Below are 24,953 nucleotides of genomic sequence, written 5' to 3' on the forward strand. Positions count from 1 at the left end.
GAATGGATGTTCATGATTATTTTTATTTTCTATTTGTATTTTTTTCTCTTCATTTTTTAACGTGGTTCTTAAATTAATGCTTAACATTCACATATAATTGTCATTTGTAATCAGCTTAGTTCATTGGCTGTATATTGCTTTTCACCCTGTCCAACATCTATTGCATTCTCTTTCTCCCTATTAGTACATCACTGTAATGGACTAAATTATACCGGTAATTGGACTAGTGTCCAGTATTTAGGTTGGTATAGGTAGGTCTTTTTTTTGCTGTCACCACTCAAACAGGCTTGACCATATCCATGCTTGACCCTCAGAGCCATTTACTGTACAGGACAGTGCTCTCAGAAAACACGTCCCATTTCCCCTTTCTTATCACCTGACAATGCTGAGCAGTAGCTGCAGGATAAATGGAATATACAGTAGCACAAGTGAGTTTCTGATTGTGAGCTCATAATTTACGTCTTGGAGATAAAATACTTCCTAGTGAAAGGTGCATTGTAAATTTGCTGCTTGAGTCTCATCGGGTGTTCTCTGGGAAGCAGAATATGAAGAATCATAATTGAATACTATTTTCCCCTCTATGTCAAGACCAGTGAAAAGGTTTTTCCAGCATTTGAATGCAGGTGACATGCTGACACTGAGCTTGTGTGCAGTGTGTGTAAAATAAGAAAAGGTGGTAGGAGTGACAGCAGCTTGGAATAGTGGCTTTCAGCTGAGGACTAGAGGTTATGGGATCAAGTCGACACTGCAGAATAAAAGTCAGGCAAATCAATGAAAAAAATTGCTTACTAAACCCCATATCATTTCATTTTGCAAAACTTAATATTTTTTTCATCATTTTAAATACAGGAACCTTAAATGACAATGTAGCAAGTAAAGACTGGAGAGTTTGTAGCACAAACATTTGTATGTGACACTGATGTTACTGTATGATGCAAGGGACTAAAATTGCAATAGACTGAATACACAGCACCTTTGTCAAACAGGAAATACCCAACTAGATCTCAAGAAACAAAACGGAAGGTTACTTAGATGCCCAAATTCAATCAAGAGCCTGGCAGGAGTGTTGTGAATGTGGATATCTGGAGACACAATCTGTAGAAGAATTTTGGGAAGGTCAAGTGGCTTGACAAACAGGTGGTATGTACAGTATCTACTTTATATACATATATATACTGTAGGCGACTGGCAACACCTTCATACCTGCATACAGTATAGCTTTATACAGATTGAAAGTACTTCTGCACACAATTATTTCCCCCCCAGTTAAAGCACAGTATCTGGAATTTTAAATATATTTTCTTTCTTCATCTTTTTAAATACTGTTTTTTCACCATGAAGGTAATCTTGAAGACTGATTTCTGAATTGTTTGACCCTCACCTAGTAATTTGGCTGTCAAATGCCGCTTCTGTATTCATGAACTCACATCCACTGGTTATTCAGGTATCTGATAACTGAATAGGTATCTGGTTTTGTATAGTCCTCCTTTCACAGTCTCTAAACCCTTTTTTGCCTTAATTGTCTCCTGTTGACTGTTCAGCATATAGAACATACTGTTCTGTATGTGTCTCTGTGCCTTAATTAACTTCCACTCAGCGGTTCTGATCTCTACTATAGCATCTTATTATACTTAGGTTCACCACAACATTGACATTAGAACAGACATCAGATGGTCAGTTGGTCACATCTCGCTATTTTCCTGGTCCACCAACATGGTTTCTGGTATCAGACTTTTTTTCTTAAAGGTCTCTCATCCCTGTACTGGAAAGGCTGAACCTTGTGCAGCTTCTGAGATCCTGTCTTTTTTCTGTGCTTTACTAGTATGAACTCATTATATATTTTTTCCCTGTTGTTTTACATTTGTGACATATTCCATACCAATCCATTAATCCATTCTTCTCAATTAAGATTACTTAAATCAATTTCTGTATTAACAGGATGAAATTGAATCAGTTTTTGTTTGCCTGACTTTATCTTTGTAGTGCTTAGAAGTGGTATTTCATGTGTGAAATGCTCAGATACATTTGATGTCCTGAAGAAAAATTGTACATAATTTAGATTAAAATTACACTGTATATTTCAGTTTAGTTGAAAGTTTAGCATTAATAATGATAGAGGATGGAGCTGCATCATTGAGTGAGCTTCAAAGAAAGAGGCCGAGGTTAATTCCAGGCTGCAAAGTAAAATGGAAGAAGAAAAACAACCTTTTGGCTTTTAGCCTTCAAACCCAAAGAAGGTTTCACGGCTGAAATCCTTTTTTTTTCTTTTTACATTTCAGTGAGGAATTAATATCTACTTGTTCCATTTATAATGTTATGCCTTTGTAACTATATCTCTGCCTTTCTAATCCAATCAAGCAGCTTCCTGTACAGCTGTCTGTTAATGGAATGTGCTTGAGAAAGGATTAGTACTTTCATTACACCTTAAAATCCTGTTCACTTTACAACAAATCTGATATTTTAACACTGAATTCTGTTTTCTGTTGTGGACTGTTTTCATTAGTCTACACCAGTGCTATGCTAGGTGTAACAGTTCTAGCAACTGATTGACATGCCACTGATGCAGGTGTAATGCTATTGGCTGCTAAGCCACACAGAAATGTGTGTCAACCCTTGAGAGACACGGGTCTAAAACATTTTCATGCACTTCTGAAAGAAAATAGCACGTCAACTACCTCTCTATTTAATCATTTAAAACCAGCTACCTCTGCTAGTGTGCTCTCGGTCTCTGGTCATGTGTCCATGTGATTCAAGGAGCTGCAGTGCAAACAAACAGCAGCAAGGACCCCCTGCTCACTAGAGCCCTGTGGTTAGCAGGTGTCACTGACCTCAGTGTGTATTTCCTGCAGTTTCAATACATCTCAAGTCGAGGATTACCATAAACATAATCTGGAAGGAACGTATCTTGATGCAATTTAGAAGCAATTCACATAAAAGGGATAAAACATTTATTACTCATTATTTTAAATGCTAAAATACTTTATATTTTGCAAAAGGACTAAAACGGTAAGCTAGCATGGGAGAAGAATGGCTTGGCACCTGAAATAAATACAACTAATCAAGCAAAAAACATAATTCTAACAGTTTTGTCTTTATTTAACAGTTCATGCAGGCGTGTGATTTTGCTTCTTAGAATAACAGATTTTTTTAGAAGCAGCTAAGCAGTTAACAATAGAAATGAAGATGTATTGAATTTTTTTTAGCAGAAGTGAAATACAGTATATTGTAAATTTGATCACTGCCCTTTAACCACCTGTAGAATTCACAGGAGATGAATATAATTTAGTTAATGCCTTCTGCTGTTCACATGAATGCATGATGGCATTACTATACCTAATCCTGTAAATGCCTTTTGAAGCTTCAAGTTTTTGCAGAGGCATATCTTGTTTGCATTTTGAATTGAGCATTTGTCCCAGATGTGTAGATAAATTCATCTGGACTACAGAGTATAGGCCAATAGGGGTAACAGGGTGAAAAGAGTGCAGTAGGTGAAAATGTGCACTGTGTACTGTAACAGATTAAATACATTTCTGCATTAAAATATGTGGTTTTCAAATGTACAAAGACTTCCATGTGAAGGAAGGCTGATTTTTATATCTTCTTTTGTATGTTTTTCTTGGTGGTACCTATCATTTCAAATACATGCATTTCTAATTACCAGGATCTGCCTACCACTTTGACATAGCCAGTACAGTTGCAGCAAACAGTTACTTAGCAATTCATCCAAGTAAAAGGGTAATGGATTTAATGTGAGCTGTTGGGAGTAGTGCATTTGTTCTTTAAGCTGCAGCTTAGACAAACACCAAAGGAGTTATGGGCTGGCCTGTCACTAAGTCTCATATGAGAAAAATGTCTGGTTTCTATAAGAGCCAATCTCAGACACGCATATCTGAGAGCAGACATCGAGACATGAACACAGGTGTTTAGACCAGGATGGTCCCGAGATTAGACAAAGACATTGACTTAAGGTCTCTGATGTCCCAGAGGTCTTTGTCATTTGTGCTACTCCTATAGGTAAAATTTGAAATGGGTTACCAGTTACCAGTCAAGGGTTTCCAGTTAAATTGGTTTTGTTTAGCATTTCATGCAGCTATTGTTGAATGGACATCACTTTGAGTTTACAGAATAAGCACTATAGTGTTCAGCAGGATTTTCTGCTTTATAAATAGTTTGCTTTCTTGTTTTGGTTCAATAGCTAAAATGAATTTATTTCTGGCCTGTCTTTGTGTAGACTTTTAAGGAATTTGTGCATGTCTGCTAGGGTGAGCATGAGAGAGTTATTTTTGATGACCCTTGTGAGCTGTGAGCTGTTTGACAATAATAAGATGACCATATTGTTTGTTGGTGCTGTTCATTAAAGTAGAGTGTAAATAGTCATATCTAAATTGTAATTAGACTGAGTTTGTTTCCCAACAGGCTTTTCAGCCACTGGCTTGAAATGTGCAGTAGTCAACTCACCCATAAATTCAGAATTATTAATGTGGTGGAAACTAATTAAACAGAATAGAGGTCAGTAGGAAAGTACTGTACTGTCAGTTATGCCTTAAAGCTTTGGTACTATTGTAGTTGCAAATGTCGTTCTAGTGCAAGTAAATGTCTTGTCAGAGAGTTTTTTGTCCATAGCTTATCACTTCATGAATAAAAGCATGTTTTGTGTTGTCTTTGTAAGTCAAAGCTACAAACTTCAGATTTTTCAAAAGATTAAATATTAATATTATTAAATATAGAAAATGTATTTTCTCTTTACAGTCCATGACTGATCATTTTATAAAACCAATATGAATGTACAGCAAACATTTATAAAACGGGGTAATGATTAAGTCTTTAATACAAAGATTAATGGCCTAGCTGCAGCCTGTTAGAAATTTCACCATGCATTGTGTTTGACAGACAGCTACACTGGCAGTACACAAAAGATGAATGTGGCTAAGCTCTTGAAGTGAAACATGGAAGGATAAATGCTTTTCTGCTTGAACACTTTATGTATCAGTGTTTGTTATAAATACACAGTATTGTGTACTTTGTGTGCAAACCTACAAGGCTCTCTGAAATACATTAAATATTTCAGTTATGATCAAATTGGTACTTCATATTCAGCTGAACAGCAACAGCAGTACAGACAGTAGCTTTATAATGCCTCACTGTTGTTTCACATCTTTATTTAGTTTGGCATTAAACTGTATTATTGCCCTTTAAAGCAACAAAGATCTCCATTACACTGTCACTTACAGAAATTGTGAAAAGCTCTTACTGTAGTGCTGGGAAATTAATTGTCTTAATATTTCTTAAAATATTGAACCAGCTCTTCCTTTTGTTTCCTCAAGCATTGTAAAGGACTGTGTCAGCAGCAGTTTAATACTCTTCAGAGCGTCACAAAGGAGATACATGCTTTTCATAAATAAAGCTTTTAGAGATAATTAACAAATGGAGGTATAGACTTGTAGAGATTCTGCACATAGAACTCAACCATATATTGTATTAGCAGTAGCCTACAAATATTATTCTTAAATACCTGTATAAGGTACTTTTTCTTTGTTACCTGCACATAAGTCATCAGATCTGGGAAATATGACCACCCCTAACCATAGCATCCTGCTTTGTAAAATATGTTAAAAAACATGAGACTTTAAAGACTTTCCTGATGGCCTAGTTGCATATCACCAACTGCAGAATAGGCATTAACAGTATTTTACTGATTGGTACTTTCTTGGCTCAACTGGGGGGTTTTTGTGGTTTATCTTACATCACACAGCACAAGAAGACGACTTGGAAGTTTGTTGTCTATTGCTAATTGAATAATTTTGTTAATTTGTGTTTGGCACAAATGTGTTAGGTATTATGTTTAATAGGAGTAGGTTATGGTTAGCTGCAACAGGTCTTGGGGGCATTTGCCTTTCAATACTGTCGTTTCTAAATTTAGAAATGTGCTTAGCGGTTTCTAAAAACTTTTCGGGTTTTAAATGAGACGAGGAGTACTGTAAATCAAGACCGAGAGGCAGTTTTTTTTTTGGTACCGAAGAGGCGCTTTCTGCTGCGGTTTCCGGGGGGAGGAGGGAGGAGGGAGGAGGGGGAGACGGAGCCCGAGCGGGAGAGGCGGGTGCGCGTGTGCTCTCCCGGTCCCGAGCGCACGGGACAGATTTCACCGCGGCTGGTGTGCGCGCAGCCGCTTATGGGAGGGAAGCAGGAGATCTGATCCTTGTGCAGCTCGACTTCTCTTTGCACCATTTTTGTTCAATTTTCCGATGTTTCAGCTTTAGCAAGGGAACAATGTCGTCATTATGGTGTCCTAGGCCATGTTTTCCCATGCCGTGATTTATTACCCCACTTGAAATGTTTTATTGCTCAAGACATGCCTGCACATTTGAAATGTCCCACACCTACAGATTTCAGACGTTCCTGTTGATGTGTAGTTGTTTGTTGGTTATAGTTTCTACTTATTAAGTATAAGTAGAAATTGTTTGCATTTACAGTAAGTGTTGGGTCATCCGCTTCTGTGTGGTGCATGCCTGGTTTTACCAAAGAGAGAAGACAATATTTGGAAATATGTGACACTTGTTTTTGTGTGCGAGGTGCTGGTCTCTAGGGACATTGACTTACGAATGTTTATATATGTCATGGATTTACAGGGCCTGTGCTGTGTCAGAAAGTGCACGGTTCAAAGCACATAATTGATGTTTTGGGCGAAGCCTCTGTGTGTGTGTGCGCACCAGACTGCGCTGATCTCAGAGGTGGAAGCTGGTGATTATGATTGGTGTGGCTTGAAGCTGAAATGCATGCCGGGCACTCAGCCTGGCTCGGTGTCTCACTGGGTTTTACTGACTGGAGGTTCTGTACCTGCTCTCCATGGTGTTTCATCTCTCCCAATTCCTCCCGCCTACCTCAAAATCCATTCACATTTCTCACAACAGCTCCACGCTGGAGATGCACTTAACAGCTGGGCCCTACTCTTACATGTGCAACTGTGCATTATGTTAGGAACCCTCACTGTTTTGCTGTAAATAATTGAATGCATTCCTATATTACTTATTTCCATACCTTTTTAAATTTTGGGTTTTGAATTAATAAGTGTGTTTTCTAAAACTGGCCCTCTTTTCTGTTGTAATCATCTGGGAGGACTTCTGGAAACATCCTTTGAAGAGGCAACATTATAAGTCTGATCTCTGTAAGAAATCCCCAGGTGCATGCTGGTACAGTGTGTGCGGTGCTCTTAGTGAAACTATGCAATATTGTTTTCTGCCAAGAGGCAGAAGGCTTTTCTTCACAGAGCAGGTCTTTCAGAGCATCTCGGAGAGCAAGTAATTCTTCCCTTCTTATCGCAGAAATGCACTCTTTCCCCCCCACAGTAGCCGCCTGGCTTCTATTAAAAAAGTTGGGGAAGGAAATAGCAGCACCTGCTGCACATAAATTTACACAATATTTTGGTCTAAAGCCACAAAGACTAATAGATTCTTCACTTGTTCTAAGATAGGTTTCAACCACTAAAATCTTCCCCTCCTGAGTAAGTAGATGTAAAAGATACTTTTTTTTTTCTTGAGACAAGTTACATGCGTTGAACCAACAAAGTAGAATATGGAAATAAAATATGCACTCATTGCACTTTTAATATCCTGGAATCTTAAGTGTTCTTGTCATCTGTAAGTCATGTTTTATTGCCAACCTTTCGTGGAACATCTAGAAATTCAGCGTATTTCTGTATTTTCTATATTCTGTACGTGCAGGACATTGAATGCAGTACGTAGGATATGAGTTGTATTTTTGATGACATTATACCTCTGAGTTTAGCAGAGTTTTAAGATCAGCATGGTAATGTTACAAAAAATGTAACTAGTCTCCTAGAAAAAGTATTTTCGTGATTCTGAGGCTTTTCATAGGCCACTGTCCATACAGTACGTATTCTAAGTGTGGAAATATTTTAAGATCTTCAATGTTTTTTGTGCAGAGGCTGTAGCATTTGAATAGATTTTTTTTTTTATTGGATGTTGGTGGTGGTTGTTTCCTCACATCGCAGGGATGTCTAGGAACTGGAACATTCATAGGTGGGCAGTGAAGCGTGGGGCTGTTGTGTCAGTGACACTGCCTTCTGTGTCCCCAGAGTCTCTGGATTGCTGGTCAGCAGCGACATACATGGCTACCAAATCTCACCCCCCCTTGATGAAGAAGCACAGCCAGACGGACCTGGTCAGCCGCCTGAAAACCCGCAAAATCCTGGGAGTCGGAGGAGAAGACGATGATGGAGAAGTACACAGGTCTAAGGTCAGGGGACCCTGCTGTCTTTTGTGAGAGTTAAAATTGCTGTTAAAAAACAGTAAAACAGTAAAACGTCCACTGCATAGCGGTTTGAGCTATTTACACTCGAGCAGAAGGCACATGTGTAAATCTGAGCTGACCAAACAGAAAAACAATGTTTTGCTTAGTAATTGTATTCAGTATAAGATAAGGAAACCAAACTGTCCAGTGTGTAGTTTTAAATAAGCAACTGCAGCTTAGAAAACAGGGCGTATTTGTCTTCCAGTAAAAGAAGTTTAGAAGGTTTTACTTTAGTATACAATAATCAAGGCCTAGAACCTATAGCTGGAACCTTTTTTCCCCTTTATAAATGACTTGAGCATGTTTGTATATATAAAATTCAATTTATAAACACTGTTGTTGTAATCTGAAAATATCAAAAACACAAAGAATGCCTTTTCAAGCTTGCTACATACTGTAACCAAAACTATTACTTCTAACTAATGCTTTAATAATATAGTATATCAAGATGCTGGCTGGCAATCAAATGGGGGAAAATGACCAAAAAAAGCATTACGCTGTAGTGGTTTAGAACTAAAATATTCCACTTAAAACGTTTAAGAGAAGGTTAAGTGTATCCACACTGTGTTGATTTTTTTTTTAAATTATTCGCTGTATTATTTGGATTGGAAGGATAATCACACGTGAGTCAATAGTAGCAGCAATTCTGAATCAATGTGATTTTTACCTGAGTGATACCTGAGTGACTACATTTCAAGCCAATACGTGCTCTACTGAGGAACTGAATGAGAAGTTTGATTTCATCTGCCACACTTCAGAGGGTTTTGGAGAAATTGACTGTAACCTTGTAGAATGTCATACAACACAGCAAAAGTGACATCTCTTTTTACGAAATATCATTTTAAGACAAAATTATTCAAATCCATATTTAGTCAAAAATCAAACAAAGAGCATGTTTCTTGGCTGCATTTTGGCTCGTCCCCTCCCCTTGAATAAAGAGTACAGCAATAGACCCAGTTAGCTTTTATCATCTCGGTGGAAGGTACAGTATATAACATAATGAAGTCCAGCGACAGCATCAAAGAGTTTGACCAGGTGTCTGACCGCAATCACAAGTGAAGTTGCACTGTTAGTCAACTCTGCTAAATGTGTAGAAGTAATTCTGGAAGTAATTGTAGAAGTAATTGTCAAAGGCTGTGTGAGCTGTTGTGAAGAAATTCTGCATGACTGTAAAAACATTGAAGTAGCTCGCGTCCAATATATTTTTTAAAGAAGAAAATCAGACTAACTTATCACCAAGTAACACCATCTGAACTGATGTTGCTTAACTCAGACTTCCTAATTACTGGAATATGTTCTGTGTTTTAAACCTAGTTATAGAAGGGCATCACCTTTTTTGAATGAATCTTTGGTAAAGGCTAATGTGCGTCATATTTATGTAAATACTCCCTACTGCCTACAGCGCGGATATTGTAGCTCTGCTACACAGAAAGACCAGACCTTTGGTAGAGTTTCACACTGTCTAGCTTTCAGAGGGGGTGACACCCACAATGTAAATCTCTTGGTGCCTTAGCCCTGGTGGGTGTACATGTGCTTCTCTTCTCAGCTTCAAAAATTAAAATACTCCTTCCAGCACATGCTGATTATTCTCTAATTTGGATGACGAGATGTATGTCCCCAGAGATAAGAGCAAAAGGGATTTCAACAATACAGCGAAGAAGGATATTTTGAAAATCAGTGTGCCGCAATACATTTTCTAATACTTGCAATTCTAAAATACAGCAGATACTGCATGGTGTAGGAGTTGTGTGAATTTATTGGCACAATTTATATGTTGTAACAGTAAATTGCGTGAGCTTTTCTTTGCTATTAGTAATCAATCAGCTGAATAACAGACAGTCTGCACACTACAGATTCAAAATACACAGAATGCATTTAATACCACATGTGTACATAAAAACAATCAATGGAAATACATGAAACAGTCTGCCTAGATACAAACAGCAGATCATTCACTTGAGGGTTACCAAGATATAATGGATGTCAAGATTACAAAGAGATACAAACACAAGGATTACGCATTTGGTATAAAATTGATTATGTTCAAGTAGGTAACTGCGTCAGCATGCATAGGCTGCAAGGGAACAGGTATCGGGTTTATTCCGTGCTGAGAAGAAAAGAAAGGAAACACAACACTTCAGCTGTGGAGCCTTCTTCGGGTGTGAGAAAGACGGGGTAGACGACAGATTAAATAGCACAGGAGAACAAAAGCTGGAAAAGTGGAGGAGAGTGGATGAGAGGCCACTCAGGAAGTGCAAAGTGGAGAGGGGTGGAGAAAGGTGTGGAGTCAAAACCTGCATGAGAATAGAGAAGATCACACGAAAATAAGTCTGTCATTGAGAGAAGGGGGGAGGTGTGAACCCAGTTTCAGGATGAGTTTCGTTTCTGTTGTCTTTCAGCTGTGGGAGTTGAGAAACCCTTCTTTGAAAACAGAGGCAGAGAGATCAGCGTGATCATGGCTGTCTGAGGTGAAATGAGAAACTACGGGCTTGGAGAAATTGATTATACTAACTTATTAGTATCATAAGAAGACTCTTCATGCAAATACTCATAAGTAAATACTGTTATTTAGATATATTAAATTGATATCAAACATTTGAATTGTCTAAATCGATAATGTTGAATAGTGAAATACTCATCCAACAGTCATGCACTCTTAACGCCCATGCAGAAGGAGAAGGGAGGAACTGAAAGGGCCTGTCTAACTGATGTCCAATCAGTGCTCTGCAGGCCCAGTACCAACCAGTCCTGGTGCAGCATCCGAATGTTAGAGAGAAAGAGAAGCTGGGGCTGTAGCCTCATGTTCTCTTCAGGAGGCTAGCTTTGAGCTGAACTAGGAAAACATTTGTAGACAAGGGTGACTGCCTTTTTAATTGGGGAAAATAAGGTAAGAGGTTGGCCAAGTGGTCACCAGGTGGAGTGGCTGTTTACACCCTGTAGAGCCCTGATTCGTCTGTCTTCTTTTGGGCGATTGACCGTGACTTGTGTCTTAAAGGCCATCGTCCAGATGTGCCCATAACTCTCTGCTACACACCCAGGTTCCAGGTGTGGACATCCATCATGGGAAGCACTGCCCTGGGTTCAGTGACTCTCCTGAGAGATGCTTGTTATCAATCAAGCTCATCTCCCCTGCATTCCTGCATGCAAGGATCAATAGGCTATTCTGTAGCTCAGACCACAGGGTGGGGCCTGACTGAAAATCCACAGCAGCACTTAATTCTGTGGTTCATTCATTAGCATTGAACACGGCATCACATAATTTTTGGTAATCTTTATGATACAATATGCGTCCCTCAGATTGCAACCTCAACAGACAGCACCAATGAGTTTAAATGTACGGTACTTGGAATCCTTTCTTCTGAGCACATTCAGGGAGCATTGATCATGTTTCCTGAACCCTGAACAGTTTGAGGTTATACAGTAGTTGGTTTTACTAATAGTGGTTTCTGTCTCCCTGAGCTGTTATCAGTTTTGGTTTGTACAGTACATTAGCCTTTGAGTTTGTTTGAGTTTACCTTCTGATGAAAGATTTCAAGATTGCAGTGCCTGTAAACAAGTGAAGGACGGTCTCACATTTATATCATTATATCATATCTACTGATATTTGTGATTCTCTGTGAATAAGTTTGGTGTAGGAAAGAAATGATTAAATTTGCTAAATCGTTTGAGTTAGATGTTCTGTACGTGTGTGCATACCAGATCTACAGATACCGTTTGGTAACATTGTTTGAGACCAACAGAAGGGCAATCCTCAAGAGCTTGTGTTTGTTAAATTTGAGAAACCTGGATGTCCACACACAGCTGTAGTAGCTATGTGTTTGGAGAGTCACATCAGTGAAGCTTTCATCTCACTTTTGTAGATAAGGAACAGCCGCCAATGGTGTAGTATCTTCTAATTTTTAAGTGGTGAGATAATTCCCCTGCCAGAGCTGGAGCATAGTAAGTCCAAGTCTCACGCTTTGCATTCTAAAATGTATGTTCTGATGTTTTATTATCCTGAATCATTCATGGGCATGAAACCTAATCTAAATGACTTGAGATACAGGGAGAGGACAGAGGTCTCCTCCTGAGTTTCACCCCGCTCTTGATTTTAAACCAGGTGTAGGAGTAGCCCTGGACATTTTAGGGCCCGGAAACAGACGCACAACGTAATACACATGCCTGGGCTGGTTGAGATTCTAAAATGCTGAAATGTGATCCGCTGAATTACATTTTAAGCCTAAAATATCAATATGGTAGGTAAGAGCAGAATGGACCAAGGTTGCCCAGAAAGGGAAGGGGGAAGAGAGCCGTCTGATGAAAGATTTGAGTGATAAATTGCAGTTCCTGTAAACAAATGAAGGAAACAGTCTAACAAGCCTTCCCCTTCACTTTTCCTGCAAGGTGGCTTCCTGCTTTTCCCTCTGAGCATCCTAAGAATTGAAACTCCTGATTTCCCCCCTGACAAAAGAAATAGACGTCCTTTCCTTCCTCACTGCAGCTGCGTGCAAGTTTGTTTCCCAGCAGGGCAGAAGGCGAAGTGCAGGGGTATTTTTGGTGTGACTCAATGGACAGTTTTATTGTTCCACCTTAGCTACGTACAGTATATACTCCCACGCCTCCCTCACACAAATATATGAAGACACATGTACACACAGCTCCGGGCCTGGAAAATTCCTCTCTCTCTCATTCTCTCTGTGCCCACTCCTTGTTATTTAGAGCAGCCTCATTGAAACGTCAATAAACGGATGCTGAAACGTGTGTCAGTAGATTTGGGGCTGAATATTGAATCCCTTTCTTTTCTCCCAAAACCACATTTTACCTGTGGTCATTCCATTGTGCATAATATATGTATATACACAGGCACTGCAGCTATTCCCACAACAACTAATATGTGAAAGATTCGGAACAGTACGAGGAAAATTCCATTGCTCAATGCACAAAGGATTGTAAGTGTAAGCGCTGAGGAAAAAGTTTTCTGCTGCGTGCCAGAAGGATATCTTCACCGATGTATGGTTTGTAATGGAATACTACTGCTAGTGAAGTTCTGTATACCACCTCTGCAGTCCAAACCTACAAAAAAAAGAAGTTACAGTATTATAGTGTACCTTAGAAGCAAGGAAAAAAAAACTTCTAAGAAAGCTTCTCTTTTAGTAAGCAAAACTAAAAAAAAAATTATATGTAAAAAAACATATAAAGAATAAAATCCATTCTTTTAGCATTGAGGGACGTGTATTATCTTAATTTACTATGAAGTGATTTTGTGCAAGGAGTAATTTGGGATGTGGGAAAGGAAAGTTACATTATGGTGGCATGACTGGTCCACCAAGTGGATTCTCTGTCCATTCACCCATCTTCAATCCACTTTTCCTGGGAGGCTCACAGCCGAGGGGATAGATTTTAAATAGCTGTTATACTACATTACATTTCTAATCAGTTACAATTTAATAGATCCAAATAAATTAGAATTTATTCAATTATAATTTGTCATTTGGAAATCAAATTTACTTTCCTAATAGCCATGCTATACAGTAGCAAAATCATTAGCTTTGATTTCATTAGGTTGAGGCTCATTCACATAAAGCCTCTGTATTGTTGAACACATTATCACACCTGTTTCTTTCCAGTGTGTTTTGAAGGGGTTGAAGTGGGACTAAAAGGTCTTTGTTCATCTTTGTTCTTCTTGTCTCTTTTGACAGTATTCTACAAGCCTTGTATGAAATGTATTTTAGCAATCCTGAAAGCAGTACTTGGTACATTTGGAATAATCAATGCCTTAGGATGAAAACCTAAATCAACTTCTTGAGTGTGTCAAGTCCAAGTGGAAGGGTGTTGCAGTTAAAAAAAATACAAAAGAACAATATAAGTTTTTGGAACAAAATGCTAATTATTCTACCCTGAAGGTTGGAGAGCTGTGAGACCTTCTTTCCTTCTTTGTTTTATGTTAACTGCTAGAAAAAATGAAGATAAAAGCTTGAAATAGTGTTTATCAAAGGTTATGCTGCTTATTTCGTGTCAGAGATGGATTTTGGGCATGTTAGACTGGGTTCAACATTTCCCCTGCACTCAGCTACCAGCTAATCTCATTTTCACACTTCCATGTAATCTGTCCTTTACCTTTTTACCTAATTAACCCCTTTACCCACCCCCACCCCCCCTTCCTCACCTCTTCACTGTTTTGTCTTTCTCTCCTCTGTCTGCTGTCTCCTTGTGCTCTGTACAAACCTGAAGAAAGGCTCCAGAGCCAAAACACATGAACATAAGGTTTGTGAAAAATAGGAAGTGGTTTGTTACATCTATGTATTTTTTTGGGGGGGGGGTTAGTATCTGATTGATCAAAGGAACCCATCCAGTCATTTCTCAAAAATTCTGAAGAGTCGGCTTCAAAGCTATTGCTCTGAGGTTTGTTCCGAATTCTCACAAGCCTTTCTGTGAAGACTATTCCCATGTCTTTAACAAGGCTTTAAAATGCTAATTTACTACAATCTTCACTTTATATTTTAGACCTGTACTATAGAGGCAGTTAGTATTATAAGTTTAAATGGCAAAAGTATGAATTTCAAATAAAAATGAATTAGGCTTCATTAATTTTTTTCAAGTGCTACTGCTACCCAAAACAAGCCAAATGTTTATGGTAATTGTAATATTTACACTTATGCAATCCCTAAACTGGAAAGCTGTATTTGTCAATAAGCCCAAAGCTGGGGTGACGATTAGCTTTACCATTAAATTATACATCCTTTATCAGCATTTTTTAAATGTTTCCATGTCTGTAAACAGGGTTTTCATGTGAATTTAGTCCCATCTTCACTTTTTTAAGACCTACTGTATATTGCAATTACAGTTAATGTTCTACTAATCATTGGCAGTTCTTCTGTGATACATTAAAAGTGTGGATTTTAAATCAAAACTGAAATGCAAATGAAATACCCTTAATTAAGTTGTTGAAAGCACTGCCACTGCCCAAGAACAAGTTACTGTGATATTTATGTTGATTGTAACATTTACCCTTGTGCAAACCCTTAGCTGGAAAGATGTATGTTATTAAGGCCCTGGCTGAGGTAAGGGTTAGCCGTCCCAATAACCAAGGCATCCTTTAACATTATTTTTGGATTTTTATATCTCAATCAGGAGAGAACTGCCTGCAGTGCTGTTTTTCTGTTCTTGAAGAAATCCATGGGTTTTCACTTTGTGAATGCTTTGAAGATAGCGTATGCTTGAATCAGGTCCCTTTATTGTGTTATACATTCAACACTAAATATAATTTTCTAGCCTCTCAACCCAAAGAATATAACTGGTTGCTCTTATCTGGACTGCTTCCAGATCACCAACATCAAGTTTTGTACCATGGTGACCAGAATGGTAAACAGTCTAATAAATGAGCTATTACATTTGCTTTATACAATTTATATAGAACATCTTGATTTACAATTTACACTGTTAACTATATATCCTAACATTGTTAGTGTTTTCCTTCTTCACATTATCTAGAAAATGAAAAGAATGTAGATAGACACCTTATTTCATGAGCAGCTTCTTGAAGCTTGGTGTTTTCCACCATATACTGTATTTATAGTTTGTTTTTGCTACCAGGATGCAACACACTGCACTGCGTACATAAAATACCATCTGCCATCTGTATGCCCAGTGCTGAATCTAAACCTTTTTAAATTTCCTTTGCGGGCCCTACAATGTTTGTTAATGCTCCTCTTTTGGTATTTCATCTTCCAATTTGTGTCGCGTTAGGAAAGGCAATGGTTCTCAAACAGATCACAGTGGTACTGTATTCCACTTGTAACCCCAATATGAACATTCACCCCTCATTTTTGCTTTTTTCTATTCTTTAACCAGTTCAGAATATCCATGTCCCTGAATGCCTACCACCTGCAAGTTGAGAATGATAATTTTTTGTGTGTGGAAAATAATCAAAATCTTTTGGAAAATCTAAAGAGATGCTCTCTGTCACACCCAGGCTGGGAGCAGATCCGGTCCTGCCGTTGCCAGGGGTGACCAGCACATTCATAAGGGATTCAGCCTTCCGCCAGCCCCGTGCAAACGGGATCTCAATTAGACCAATTACTTATCAATCTCGGGCATCAGTCCACCGACCAGTCATCCCATTAACTGGGCTGATGGGGTCTAATGGAGGCAGGGCTCTCCACTAGTACTGGCACTCTGACATTTGACCTCTAACTGCGTTCAGGCCACTGCTTACACGTGTGACGGTTCTGGGGGTGCCCGCCCTTGCCACTCCTGCCCTGCCAGTTCGCCCCTCACTGCCTGGGCTTGAACCCGGGTCTCCGGCGTCACGCAACAGGGAACTTGCCGGCTGAGCTGAAGGAGAACTCCCCCAGCCCAGGCGGCTGAGATCCCGGTTATACGCAGGGGTATAATTCCTTTCACACGCCTCTTTAAACCCCAGATTTTTCCCTTAATATTCAGCAAGCTAACACAATTTTCTGCTCTAACCCTTTCAGTAATATGTCTCACTAACCCAAGGAAAGACATCTGTTGTTTGAGTGTGGAAACTCTGCCATTCTCTGTGCAGTGGGTGTTGGTCAAAAGAAACAGTAACCAGAGAGCACTGCTGAAAACCATGTTGAAGTGCATTTAAAACCAGGAACTGGAGGTTATTTTTTACCCAAAGGACTTTGGGAGTGTAGAACAAGCTGCCCAGCCATGTTGTTGAAGCCAGTATCCCAATTTCAATCAAGAAATAATTGGATGGGATGTTTGCATAACCTGCTCTGACCACCTCTCATTTGTAACCTTTCTTAGGTTCTTAGCAGTGGCGATCCCAAACACATTCTCTTCAGAAATATCCCTGCCTGTCACAAGACACAGTTCTCTTCCCTGTTCTCAAACACTGTCAGCTGTGCAGTGCTTTACTATTCTGATCCAATGGGTTTTCTGAATAACAGATGCATTTATCCCCTGAGGCAAATTTTCAAGCACTCCAGAAACTTTAACACTAAATTTAATTTTTTCTTAGACCTTCTAGGCTTTTGGCGACAGTGATTCCTTTGTTTATTTGGAACTGGAATCCTTGTGTATCTCCTTTGATACTGTGGTGATTTCTCTTAGGATTATGACAGGTTTGGAGTAACAGTCATGATGAAATATGTGACCTTTTTGCTAAAATGTGTGCTATCTGTATATGTTACTGTTAGTCTCCCTTCCTCATACACTGATGCCTGTTGGTGTCGTAAAGAATTTAACAGTTAAACACACGAGAGCATGCAGCACACACTTAGTCTACCTTGTAATGAGAAAAACAAAGTGAAGTTGCAGAGGCTCTGAACAACTTAACAAGCCTGAGTTTATTTATTTCAAATAGAATTTGTTGGCATAATGCATTATATGCAGAAACAACATAGATCAGGCATGGTCTATTGTCTATCATCAGGTCATGAAGTCAATGTTGAAGCACTATAGCTGGATGTTATGCTGTTCTGATTAGAATATGAACTACCTTAAATATATAATAGCATCAACATCAGTTTCAATGTATCAACAGTGTGCTAAGATTAAGATAAATTCACTATTACGTATATAGGTAGAATCACAAGTGACTGGCTGTTGTGTCTCTTTGATGTACAGCACTGTATCAAGACAATGTGCTACAAAATAAAATTGGCTTGCTAAAAATAGTTTCCTATTAACAAAGCTCTCTGATGGAAGACCTTGTTAATTTAATGACTGCATAAATGTTAATTGTGATGCATGAATAAGTTAATGTCCCAAAATTAAAATCTCTTTTATAGTTACGTGCTTCTTATTCTCAGTTATAAGCCCTGCACTGAGAGATATTGAAAGCTGCAGTCTTGGATGCAGAAGACGAAAGTGCTTACTTCTAATTGGGGAAAATGCATTATTATTATTATTATTATTATTATTATTATTATTATTATTATTATTCGTGTTTGTTTTGCAGATCAGTCAAGTCCTGGGAAATGAAATAAAATTTGCAGTTCGTGAACCTTTGGGTCTCAGGTGAGAGAATCCATTTGCTTTCGGACAGTTGCACATTTGAAACATCGAGATATTAACACTGAAGACCTTGATTCTTGTGTTGCTTACTTTCTTCATTTGTTCCATGTGCTTTTCTGTACCATAGATCCTGGGTCTAGAGCTGTAGGCTCAAACCTCATGTCTTGCCAGGCTGTATGAATGACTGCCTTCATTACTGGAAGGGTTAACCCATGGTGGACTAGAAATAGTATCTCATCCAGTGGAAGTCTTTCTTTCTCAGTTTGCTTGACACTACAGAACATGGCATAGGCTCTACTGATGGCTATTTTAGGAAAATTTAGTCAAGTGAAGGTTTTATTTCTAATGAAAAGTCATATAGCATTTCAATATTGATTAAACAGTAAAGATAAATCTGGGAGATCCTGTCAGTTTTCCTGTTGGTTCATGTCTCTGGTAGTCTTGAGGTCACCTAAAATGTGTCTAGGAGTTTTGAACAGAGAAAGTACAGCCTTTTCAATTGAACTTGGTTGTGTGGTATTGTTTTTTATTACAGGGTTTGGCTGCTTGTTTCAGCAGTATTGTTCACAGCTGTGGCTTTAATGGTAAGTTACCTAAATAATATGGATATATTTCTTTCTTGTAACTCTACATTGACCCCTGTTGGCTGAAACCCAGAGTAATAGGTTCCTAGTACTGGAAAACATAGTTCTTAATTTGGCAGCCCAAAATGCCTGACCTATTAGATGTTTTGTTAAAATGGGAAATTCATATTGTAGTGAAAAGTTTAGCATACAATGAGGAGCAGGCACTCAGACACATACCAATCTAATTAGCCAGTGTGGGATTGCAGTGCGTCCAGAATAATCATAGCTCACTCCCCCGCTGTCTCATTAGGTTAACAGCTTTGACACACAAGCAACTGCAAATATGAGCTGAGCTGCCAATGCAATTGTCTGGAAGGACCACAGAAGGACTCTTCTTTCAGGGGGTCTCCATTCTTTGAGAACTACTATCTGAGCTGATAGCTCTCTGACAGATGAAGTACCAAAATAATCAATTATATTACACTTTTCCTATTACTGTATATACAGTATATTAATAACAGTATGAATTCATTGATACAGGAAATTGAAAATACAACTTTGAGCACTTCATTGGCTATAAGCAGTCATTTTTCATTACACCTATGAGAAAAGCTTACTTTAAAAAAATAGAAAAGTTTTAAAAGGTTTTATGATGGTTTACAACTGAAAAAAGTCTTATTTTTAAATTTGGGATACTTAACATATTTTATTAGTTAACGATTGTTATATATGTATATAGTTAAATATTTTCTCTCCAAATTTAAGCCACCCTAAATCATAATCTTTAGAATCATTCAGAAATGGTTACTGAAACACTTTAAAGACATCAAATGCTACTGTGATTTTGTTTATCTTTTTTCTCTTACAAGGTGCAGTTAGTGTAAACAGATATGCTAAACTGGCACAGCTCTGCATTTCTGTCGAACATTTTTCCCGATCACTCCTTTCTTGCAATGTGCAGAGGAGAAGACTGAATTTCTCTGTTCTAGAGCTTTTCTCACTCTTGACTTGCAAGTTGTTTGATAGTCTTTAGCGTCTGGGTCTAAACTGGGTAGGAAGTATAGTGTGAAGTTAAGAGAGGGAGGTATAGTAAGGTTGCTAGTTATATGTGAGACTTAATTGGCTGCTCTAAATTGACTTTGATGAGTCATCTCAAGATAGTATGAAAATGGATTACGCGCTTCTATAGGATGGTGATAGACAATAATCTGGATTTGATTTTAGACCTTTAGTGCTGCAGCAACTAAGGAGCTAAGGAATCAACTAGTCAGATCTTAGTTTATAGAGTTCTCTTCTATAGTATGCACCATCAAAACAGAATTTAACAAAACTCTACTGTTTCACATTTTAGGAGAGGAATAACCAGATATAGTTACAACATTGTTTACAAGAAATGGGCGGCCTGGGGGGTTTATGTGGATGAAAAGTGGATTGAAGCTTAAAAAAAAGAACACTTAATGATCACCATCCATCCCAAATTAGTTGTGAGACTAAATTGAAAATCGCTGTTGGGTTTCTGTGGAACATGGAAAACATTCCTGCTTCTACGTTTAATGTGGAGCAAGGAGGGAAATTTGAACGATTAGGTTTGTGGGAGCACAGGATAAACAAAATGTTTTTCAGCAACAGCATTATTCTATAAGTAATCCAGATTATTCTGCATCGCTCCATAACAGTGATTAAGAGCTGTTTCTGTCAGGATTCATGATGGTGATTGCCAGGAGATGCTGTCTGGAGAAGCAGATTGGCAGTTTCTGTGAATCAGAGATCCCTAACAGGCTCTTTTTTGTCCACCTGTGCAGGCTCTCACATTCCCCAACCAGCTGTATGATGCGGTGTTTGACGAGGAGCTGTCTGGCACAAAGATGTCAATTAGACTGTACGGAGGTGCACTTCTCAGTAAGGGCTTTTTTCAAAGTTATTTTTTATGTCTTTCTCATTGTTGGTAGAGTTTCCATTTACAATGGAAAGGTGTTAAAGGTAAGTGAATTGATGTAATGTGTTCCTCTAGGCTTGTGCTTGTATTACGTTGTTATTGTGAAGACAAATTTATTGAGTAAATGTGTATTACGGATTGTGTCTTTCACCCCCTCCACTGCAAATTCATACTTCTCCTGTCTGGGGCACGCCTCTGTGCCGCCAGGTGCAATACTTATAGACACAGGAAATCTTTCATTCTCACTGCAATATCTCTTTGCAAACAGTGTATTTTACGGTAACTATCTTCTCCTTTATCTTACTGTAATGCTGTTTTACTGACTTAAAAATGTTGTCTGTCATTGTGTTGTTATGTTGGGAGTGTGCTGTAAAACAAATTTCCCCAATGGGACAATAAAGCTTGCATTGAATTAAACAACTAGAAATGTTATTTCGGAAGGCCTCTGGTGAAAGAAACATTGCTTTTGACTTTTTATGAAGGAGGAAAGGAGGTAAATTGAAATGCTTGTTATGAAATATTTTTTCTATTTTTGAAGTCTCTTTCATTTTTAATGAAATAGTCAATAGGCTCTTGATGCTTTAGTTCAAACCCATTTTTATCATGAGATTCATTATAAGGCGGTTACTCTTGACCTGTAATTGACTACTCTTGAAAAACTAGCTAGGTCACCACTTTGGCCAGGTGAACATCTATCTAAGCATCTAAACATCTGTCACATTCATCTAAAGCTTTTCTGGGATGTCAAGTGTTGACACCTTTTCCATTTTCATGCAGATATCTGATGTTTACCATTGGTGCTTTTAATTTTAAAAATTAGATATAAATGCTGCTAGTTCTGTGAGTTTTCAAAGTGCAAACTAGGATGGAAAAAGATTTAAGACACGCACATTCTGAGACTTGCTATCAGTCGTGTTTCTGAAAGCTTTTATATTGTTGATGTGCTTTCCAGCTTGAACTTATTCTGTGTTCCAGCCTGAGTCATGTCACTAGCTGACATTGGCCAGGAATCTCCAAATGGAGGCTGAAATTAGTTGTCCTTGATTTTCAGCAATAAAGTAACTCCTGTAAGCACTTACAGGTGCTTACAGGGCTGACAGTGATGTCACTGTGAGACGCAAACTCACCCGTCAGCTGCTGTGGAACTAGCAACAGGCCACAAAACAAAATGGTGCTGGAAGGAGAGCCTGTTGAATCTCTGTCATCTGTCATTCTCCCAATGCAGTTATTGAAAAGATTAGTCTTAAATTGACAGATTGGGTGGGTATGTGCTGTAATTAAAAATAAGATACAGATACAAATAAAAAAGAGGTTAACATATAAACATATAAAACATATAAACATTTTCAAAATTCAAAATTCTTTGTGAAAAAGGCTCATTTCTAAATAATTCCATATCATACTATAATAATATGGTCTCCTACACATGTTTTTTTTTACATGACATGGTTATTTTGTGTGGATTGTAGTACTACCTGTGAGGTACAATGTGTCCAGCCATCTGTCTCCTACAGACTTAGATCATGCGTGCTGGATTACAGTGGCCCATAGTGTTTACATGCCTGTTCTCTCTTTCCTGTTTCTGGGACCTCCCGTAGTGCTGAGCTGGACGATTCAGATTCCCATCAGGCTTTGTAACATGAGCCCCTTTTTTAATCAATTGCAAACCAGATGGTGAGCACAGGTAGAGATTTGTGATAATCCACCACACAGATGGTACCTGCTAGGAGGAAGGATTCTGTATCAAGTGATGCCGCTTCCCCAGAAGCTCCTGAAGCCTGCAAACACGTTAACACATTGTGCCAGAAAAGCGCGTGCTTCATAAATCATCTTGCCCACCTTCCCATCTGGACTGCTGAGGACTCATCAAAAATGCATCCTGTAACATGGAAGAGCCTGCATAGAAGCTAGAACCTGGGAAGGGATGGCCACGTGTTGCAGGATGCATGACAGGAACTGTGTTAGAAACCTGGTTTCTGAAAAGAAAGTGAATTCCTCCATTTTTTCTCAATGCTAAAAAAGTACTAGAGGTTTCTCTTAACCAACATTTCCCTTAGTCTTTGCAAGTTCATCTGGATATTATGGGCATAATACAGCAGGACATGGTCAGGCACACACAGCAGAAGATCAAAGCACAGTTTGGTTGTCTGGAGAGACTGATGTCGGTAGACTGTAGTACATACACATGACATCTTTCTGCTTTTGTGGACCAGATGTGTGACCTTTGTGTCTTTGAAAAACTTTTTTTTTGTTGCTTTGTTTTTAAGTCTTGATCCACCTGCTGAGATCAATCAATGGTAAAATTAGTAACATTAACGCACTTGAAAACCTTACCTTGTGACGTCTCTTGCTACTGCTCTGCTGCCTCTACGGTTCTTGCCCCTCTGTTGGTCTGCATGTTCCACCCCTGACAGCAGCCATGATAGTCTTTCTTCAGGGTTTCTCAGCGACAGATTGCAGAGATTAGGTGGCCTTTTGCTTTGGCCCACATGGCATGTTTGATAGTAGGTTTACGATTCAAAGGTAACATCCAGCTCCTTCTGGATGACCAGGACTTCATCATCAACAACGTGATGTTCCAGATTTAGTGTAAACCACATACCCCTTGCTCTTTTAAACCTGGGATCCCACTTGATTTCACGTATCAGACATCAGTCTTTTTTATGACATGTTAACTAAACTTCTACCTGAGATTCTAAACAGTGTTTTACTGGTTCATCGTACACATTTGAGGAACGGGACAGAATCTCACAAGACTGCACTGGCAACCTGATGCAAAAAGTGTTGCAAATGTGCAGCTTGAATCGCTTCCAGCAGCGGCCAAACATTCTTCACAGTAGACTTCCTGCTGGTTATTAACATGAATGTGGGTTAATCATCAACATTATACTGAACATATGATCAGTACAATGAATGTACTTAAGTATGTCAGTGCCCCTGCTTTAAAAAAAAGATTTTCCTCATGAAAATGGTGAATTATCATGAAGAAAATCTTTTTTATAGCAGGGTTATTATTTATAACATTGTGAATATTTTGCATTTGCAAGTGATAATTTACTTTTGTAAAATTTTATTTAGCTTCCATTAATTTCTTTTGTCTCTGTCTTAATCTTTCCAATATATTTTTGATCTTGTGCTGTGAACTGTGTTGCAGTTGATTACGCACTTTTTTTAAACAAATGTTGTTGTTTTTTAACATACAATTTAGTTTTTCTTAATGTATTCTATATCCAATATCAAAGCATTTGCATGGATGTTTTCTATTTTTGTATGTGGCTTACTTTTGGGATAAAGTTGTTCTGTGCTTCAAGGAAACATTTTTAAGCTGTGGCTTTCTAATCTCAACTGATTCAATTCTTTCATTCATAGTCTATTCCTGAAATTCTACACTTTTATATTGCATTCTTTCATTTTTCTCAAATATTATTCCTCATTCTATCTTGTAGTCTTTTCTATCTTTACCTGTTGAAGGTACTGACACACTGAGTAAGAAAGTAGCTGTTAGTCAGGTCAACCATTTCAGATATACTGTACCTTCTGACATCCCTGATTGGGTTTCCCAAGTATTTGTGAGGAAAATTAAAATCTCCCATAATAACCACTTCTACCATTTCACAGTTTATGTAGGCCTGAACTGTAATTGAATCCTGACTGATACTGTGGTATGAAGCACACCGCTAAATACTGTACCTTGTGATCTTTTAATTAATTTTAATGGGAAAGGGTAATTCTATTTGCCAGCGCAAACAATTCCTGATTTTTGCAACTCATTTTTGCTCTGCTCAGCTCTGTCTGCTTGATTCCCCTAAGGCTCATGTGACCCTGTGTGTCTTCTGCTCCCCACAGGTATCTCACTAATCATGTGGAATGGGCTGTACACAGCCGAGAAGGTGATTATTCAGTGGACCCTGTTGACAGAGGCCTGCTATTTCGGGGTGCAGTTTTTAGGTAGGTGTGGAAAAAAAGTTACCTCAGCACCAGCAGGGATACCTTAGTCACAACTAATACACCATGATTCCTGATATTCTATAAATGTTTGTCTGAATGACGCATAAGTGTCTGCAAAAAGCTCTAAAAGAGAGGATAGCTTTGGCCCCTTTTGCTTATTTTAAACATTATTCTCATCGGGACTCAAACTGACAATTATCTGCTTCTACAAACTGCAACCAGATAAC

General features: G+C 38.5%; 1 protein-coding gene across 4 annotated transcripts in view; it reads left to right on the forward strand.

Annotated features, from left to right (window-relative positions):
- The window catches only part of tp53i11a (tumor protein p53 inducible protein 11a), a 71,484-nt gene that overhangs the window by 40,920 nt on the left and 5,611 nt on the right, over positions 1–24,953 (forward strand). For all 4 annotated transcript variants that reach the window (XM_088611061.1, XM_088611059.1, XM_088611060.1 and 1 more), the window contains 5 exons: positions 8,093–8,253; positions 18,221–18,279; positions 18,812–18,860; positions 20,645–20,741; positions 24,625–24,726. In XM_088611061.1, the coding sequence (XP_088467187.1) occupies positions 8,125–8,253; positions 18,221–18,279; positions 18,812–18,860; positions 20,645–20,741; positions 24,625–24,726 (436 nt within the window). In that variant the 5' untranslated portion in view covers positions 8,093–8,124. Of the gene's footprint in view, positions 1–8,092; positions 8,254–18,220; positions 18,280–18,811; positions 18,861–20,644; positions 20,742–24,624; positions 24,727–24,953 lie in introns of those variants that run through there.

This window comes from Lepisosteus platostomus, chromosome 18, assembly GCF_059453375.1.
Source record: "Lepisosteus platostomus isolate fLepPlt1 chromosome 18, fLepPlt1.hap1, whole genome shotgun sequence".
In the NCBI taxonomy this organism is placed as follows: domain Eukaryota; kingdom Metazoa; phylum Chordata; class Actinopteri; order Semionotiformes; family Lepisosteidae; genus Lepisosteus; species Lepisosteus platostomus.